At 43.5% G+C, this 6,216-nt stretch overlaps 1 protein-coding gene across 1 annotated transcript; it reads left to right on the forward strand.

The window, feature by feature from the left end:
- The first annotated feature begins 2,095 nt into the window (after positions 1–2,095).
- On the forward strand, positions 2,096–3,526 carry LOC127185194 (stabilizer of axonemal microtubules 1-like). Its single transcript, XM_051141759.1, has one exon. It carries the CDS (start codon positions 2,096–2,098, stop codon positions 3,524–3,526), a length of 1,431 nt encoding a protein of 476 aa, XP_050997716.1.
- The last annotated feature ends 2,690 nt before the right edge of the window (positions 3,527–6,216 follow it).

The following is a 6,216-nucleotide window of genomic DNA, read 5'->3' on the forward strand; positions in this document are numbered from 1 at the left end:
TACAGAGGACCTAGGTCAGACTTATACAGGCTCCTGGTTGTCAGTTCAGTCCCTATGAGCCCTGTGAGCTATGCTTAGCTCATTCTGTGGGCTGTGCTCTTATGGGTGTCCTTGGCCCCTCTGGTTCCTACAATCCATCCTACTCTTCTTCTGCAGGATTCTACAAGCTCTGCCTAATGTTTGGCTGTGGGTCTCTGCATCTGCTCCTGTCAGTTGCTGGATGAAGCCTCTCTGATGTTGATTTTGCTGGGCTCTTGTCTACAGGTATGGCAGAACATCATTAGGAATCATTTTATTTTATTTTATTTTATTTTATTTTTTTATTTTTTATTTTTTTAGGAATCATTTTATTGACTTTAAACATTTTAAAAATTTTGCCAGGCATGTTTGGTTCTAGGTCTTAGGTCCCTGTGCTATCCAGCCACTGGTTCCTGGCCCTCCAGACAGTAGTTCTTATGATTTTTAGAATCTTGTCATTGAAGCTAGTGTCTTTTACAAATTTTTACATTTTTTGGAGTGTTAGTTGTACATGTGGAATGGAGTTTTGCTAACTGCTTTATATCTAACCATCTTGTTAAACTATTTTTCTGTTTTTAGATTTATTTATTTCATGTGTATGGGTAGGTGTTTTGCCTCCCTGTATGTCTGTGTATCACATGTGTGCCCAGTACCCTTTATCTTATCCTGATAGCCTGCTTTCCCTTCCACTGTGTGCTGCCACGCCTCCACACCAAGGGGAATTGATCAAGTGTGTGTGTGGTGCACCGGAGTTCATGTCAGAGGCAGTCCCTGCTCTCCCCACAACCGTGGAGAACAAACTGTCCATTGGCTAGATCTGAACAGGGGGTCTAGGTGGACTGCATGCATTGTCCTTGGTTGGTGCAACAGTTTGTGCAGGACCCTCATCCCAGCGTCCAGATCCGCCAGCCCCAGATCTGCCAGCCTTGCACCCCCAACTTCTTATATGTCCCTTTATTGTAATATTGTCAGCTAAGCACCTAGCACAATGTGTGTTTGTTGAATAAATAAGTATTAACGTGATTGACTCTTCCTGGGAATTTTAAAACTACCCAAAGGGAAGAGAGTAAAGGTATGTCTATACTGCAGGGTTTGGACTGGTGTGGGGCTTACTCAAATATGTGGGAGGTTCAAGTTGTGTTGGCCCCTAGCTCCAGGTTCCTTGCTTTTTGGCAGTGGGTAAGCTGACAGAGAATCCATGTGGGTGACTTTTTAACTCCCTAGTTGCCAACCAATATCAACCATTGTACAGAATTTGCGGGAATCCATGAAAGGATGGTTGCGGGTCAGACTTTTCATTTAATCATATTAGCTCCAGACTAGAAACTAAAATTTGCTCATTGATGAAATGTAGATTAAGAATAATAGTCTTAAGAGATTGCAACAGACACCTGAAGCCAAAGGAATTGCAAAGTGTATTCAAAGCCAGGTTTATGGAAGTCAAGGAGTGAATTTCCATAAGATAGTAGACCACGTATCCTAGAGATAGAAAGTGCCACGTATGTGTTTGCAGTGTAATTTTTACACGTGGCCACGCATTTCCTTACTTGAGAACTGGGTAGCGCTCCAAATTCAGCCATCTTTCTTCCAAGGCCCAATAGGGAAATCCCTGTCATGGGCCTGCCAGTGAGACACCAGAAATTTCCTGACCTCACAAGAAGTCTTTGTGACAGCATTGCCACGTTTTTAGGAGCTAGGGACGTCACAGAGCATCCCCAGTCTAGGCCCCGTGGCTTCCGGAGGCTTTAGAGGTCCCAGCCAGCCACTCTAGCTGCTTGGTCCTGGCTGCCGCTAGGCTGCGCTGCCCGGCACTGGCTGCTTAGCGGAAGTGGGCCAGGCCTGCCGGGTGGGCTGGGTGATTCTTGTTCCTGCAAGACAAATTTCGGGAAGGAAACAGGGCAAACGGACTGTGCAGGCAGGCCACTTAAGTTTTCTTTCAAGAAGAGACCTGCATTTGCCAAGCCTCTTGAGGTTTGGTGGTCCTCCCACCATACCAGTTGGGGGCGGGGGGGGGGGTGGCATCAGTAGACTCATGGCCAGAAGTATGATGTGAGGTGATGTCAGAAGATCGGCACTCATGAATAGGAAGTGCATCTGCGACCTTTGCTCCTGCGGCAGGCATCACTGCCCACATCTCCCGACCAAGATTTATGAGAAGACAGAGAAACCATGTTTTTTCTCCGAATACACCGAGAAGTATCCTACCTATCCTTCTTATATGCCCCGAGAGTCCTTCAAACCCAAGGTGGAGTACCAGAAAGTAAATATTCCAATGGAAAATCTGTCCACAACTAAAAGAGACTTTGGGGTTCACAACATAGTACCGGTGAAACACCATCACGCCGACCAGGTCACTCCAAGCCAAGATGAAATGGATTTCCTCACAACGTATAATCAACACTACAAGTACTACCCTACCAGTCGAGTGAGTACCATCAAACCTCGAGACAACAAATATCCATGTAGTGACAAAACGGAATTTTTGCCAACGTACAAAACTGATTACTTACCTTGGAACCAGCAAAGAAGAGCTCCGATTCGTCCGCCGCAAACATACCGTCCAGTGTCCTGTAGGTTTGATCATAGAACCACACACCAGGACGATTATCCTGTGAAAAATCTTGTGGATACCGTGAGTTACAAACCTACACCTGTGCTAAAGATTTGCAACATCCCCATGGAGAATACGACAAGCTACCGATCGAGCTATGTGTCCCATCCTGTGGAGAAGCGGTGTGTGTACGAGGGCGAGAAGTATAAACCATGTGAAATCCCTTTTGATGGCCTTACCACCCACAAAGATTCCTACAAGGGTTTGAGGGGAGAGCCTGCTAAGAGCTGGAAACCTGTATCCCGGCACTTCGGGTTTGATACATCCGTTAGATTCAACACTGAATTTCGAGACAAATTTCAAGCTTGGCCAACACCCCAGATAGTTCCCAGAGATCCCATCCCCTATATCCCACCTGAAGGGAAGATGGATCTTCTGACTACTGTGCAAGCTGACTACAAGGACCCTAATGGTGTTCCTGCTCAGTCCTGCCGGCCAGTCATCACCCACGTAAAGAACACTGACCGCTTTGAAGGCTCCACCACCAACAGAGAGGATTACAAACACTGGCCCAACACCCGAAGAGAGCCAGTCAAACCTGTTCCGCAGTTTAAATTCCCGGATGAGCCTATGGATTACATGACCACTAACCGTGCTGACTATGTACCCCACGCACCTGTCAATACACAAAGCTGCAAGCCTACCTGGTCTGGCCCTCCTGTAAACATCCCTTTAGAAGGTCAGACCACCTACTCTACTAGTTTTACTCCTAAGGAAATTCGAAGGTGCCCAGCTTCATACTCTGAGCCCCCTGGCTACATCTTTGATGAGGTGGATGTTGTAGGGCACAGGATGTACAGGCCAGCTTCCCAGACTCCTCAACAGAGCAACCATCTTGGCTTTGGAGATACAGAAAGTCTTCACCAGAGAGGATTGGCAGTCCCAGCCTATCATTGAGAAACGTTGAAAGCAAACAACAGAGGATTATTAATTGAACAAGAAAGATTTCCCCAAAGTGAAACCAACATAAACAAAACAACAAACTTCATTATCAAATTTAGGACATTTGAATGAAATAAGAATCACCTAAGGAAAATGACATGGAGTCACCAGTGGATTTACTCCTCTGAAGCCTTCCTCTACTGTACCTCCCCAATCCCATCAACATCCCTTGCTTTGTGCTCATGAAATCAAAGCTCGTCTGAAGAAAATATTTCTCTGATCTAGTAATATTTTTATTTGATCATTTGCCAAGCTATAAATGTCACTAATAAAGTTTATGTTGGGGAAAAAGTAAAATGGTGTGCTCATTCATTTTTGTTTTTGACTTTTCCTTTAAATTTTTTGGTAGTTAGCTGGGTGGTTGGGGTGCATGCTTTTAATCCCAGTACTTGGGAGGCAAAGAGAGAGGCAGGAGGATCTCTGAATTCAGGGTCAGCCTGGTCTACAGAGTGAGTTCCAGGACAGTCAAGACTGCACAGAGAAACCCTAGCTTGAAAAACTGAAAACAAGGGCTGGAGAGATGGCTCAGCAGTTAAGAGCACTGGCTGCTCTTCCAGAGGTCCTGAGTTCAATTCCCAGCAACCACGTGGTGGCTCACAACCATCTATAACATAATCCTCTGGTATTCAGGTGTATATACAGATACAGCACTCATATAAAAAAAATAAATAAATCTTAAAAAAAAAAAAAAAAGAAAAGAAAAAAGAAAAACAAAACGGGCTGGAGAGACCGCTCAGTGGTTAAGAGCACTGGCTGCTCTTCCAGAGGTCCTGAGTTCAATTCCCAGGAACCACGTGGTGGCTCACAACCATCTATAACATAATCCTCTGGTGTTCAGGTGTACATATGCCCCGGCCCGCCAGGGTTCGACTAACGCTCGGGAGGAGAATTTTCCTGTATAGAGACAGAACACTAGACACGAAGAAGGGGGCAAGTCTGCCTTCTGATCAAACCCCGTTTATTGAAAAATTTCAGAGTTTATATAGGCACAGAGACATGGGTATTTGCGTAAGCAAGGGTTGCTATGGATACCTAACTCTGAAATGCTCCAGCAGGTAGGTATCTACCTTTACAGCTGCTATAATTGCAGGAGAGAAATTCCAGAAAAGTCGCGAAGGATCTCGTTAGTCAGGAAAAAGCTCCCAGAACTGCTGCTCACAGGCAGCTGGCCTTTAATCTGATTTTATCAGTAGTCCCACCGGAAAAGAAGTAGCTCGGGGGTCTAGAGTGACCAGCCCCCACAATAAACCACAACAGGTGTCTAACTGCTGACCTACGACAAGGTCACTTGGTTTCTGGTGAATGGCAGACTTCTGGAGAAATAGGAACCCGTGTTCTGACAAGATGGCTGAACATTGGCCATGTAACCCGTCCCCAACATACATACAGATACTGCACTCATATAAATAAAAATAAATAAATAAATCTTTCAAAGAAAAAAGGAAAACTGAAAACAGGGGCTGGAGAGATGGCTCAGTGGTTAAGAGCACTGGCGGTTCTTCTAGAGGTCCTGAGTTCAATTCCCAGCATTCACATGGCGGCTCACAACTGTTTGTAACTCCAAGATCTGACACCCTCACACAGAGGGTGCAAAATATCAAAACACATCAAACAAAAACAAACTTTTTTTGTAGTGTTGTGAATTAAAACCAGACCCTGTACATGCTAAGCAAATATTTGACCACCGAGCTATGCCCCCTAACCCCTTTAATTCCTTTTTAGGCTAAGCAGATTTCTGGTACTTATATATTGAAATTATTCAACTTATGTTTTATCTTAGTATCAAAAACTATTTTACTGTAGGAAATATGCTCACCTTAGTTTCTAGGCAAACTGCACATTGGTTTGAAAAATGTATACCTGTACTGAAAATAGAAAAAAACCATAAAATATACATAAAATAACTCCAAGCCCTTTAGGTTTGATTTAAATAAATTAGCAAAAATAGATAACATATAGATATAATATGGAACTAGAAAGATTACTAAGTTGGATATGGCAAACTTTTAAAGTTTTATTTATATATCTCTTCTTTATTTTTACCCTACAGGTTCTCAGGTTCAGGTTCTTTTTTGTTTTTTGTGTTTTTTTTTGTTTTTTTTTGTTTTTTTGTTTTTTTTTGTTTTTTGTTTTTTTTTTTTTTTTTTTGGTTTTTTGAGACAGGGTTTCTCTGTGTAGCCCTGGCTGACCTGGACTCACTTTGTAGACCGGGTTGGCCTTGAACTCACAGAGACCCGTCTGCCTCTGCCTCCGGAGTGCTGGGATTAAAGGCGTGCGCCACCACGCCCCAGCATCCCCTATAGGTTCTTTGTGTCTATATTCTGGCTTTGAGTTTTGTGTTTTTATGAGATTCTTGAGTGTGCAAACTAGTGGGTGTCTGCTACTCTATTTGCTTTTAGTGCCTTTTCTTGGGCCTTTCCTTTTGTTTGTTTTGTCCTGTCCCAATGTGCTACTTTTTGTTTTATCTTAGTACATTTTATTTTATTATTATCCTTTAGAAGCCTTTTTCCTAATGAGATACAGAAAGGGGGGAGATCTTGATGAAGGGAGGTGGGGAGGAACTTGGAGCAGATAAGAGGGAACCATATTAGGATACATTATGTGAGAAAAAAATATTTTTTTCAATCAAAGGAAAAAAAGTCTGA

Source organism: Acomys russatus, chromosome X (genome assembly GCF_903995435.1).
Source record: "Acomys russatus chromosome X, mAcoRus1.1, whole genome shotgun sequence".
In the NCBI taxonomy this organism is placed as follows: Eukaryota; Metazoa; Chordata; class Mammalia; order Rodentia; family Muridae; genus Acomys; species Acomys russatus.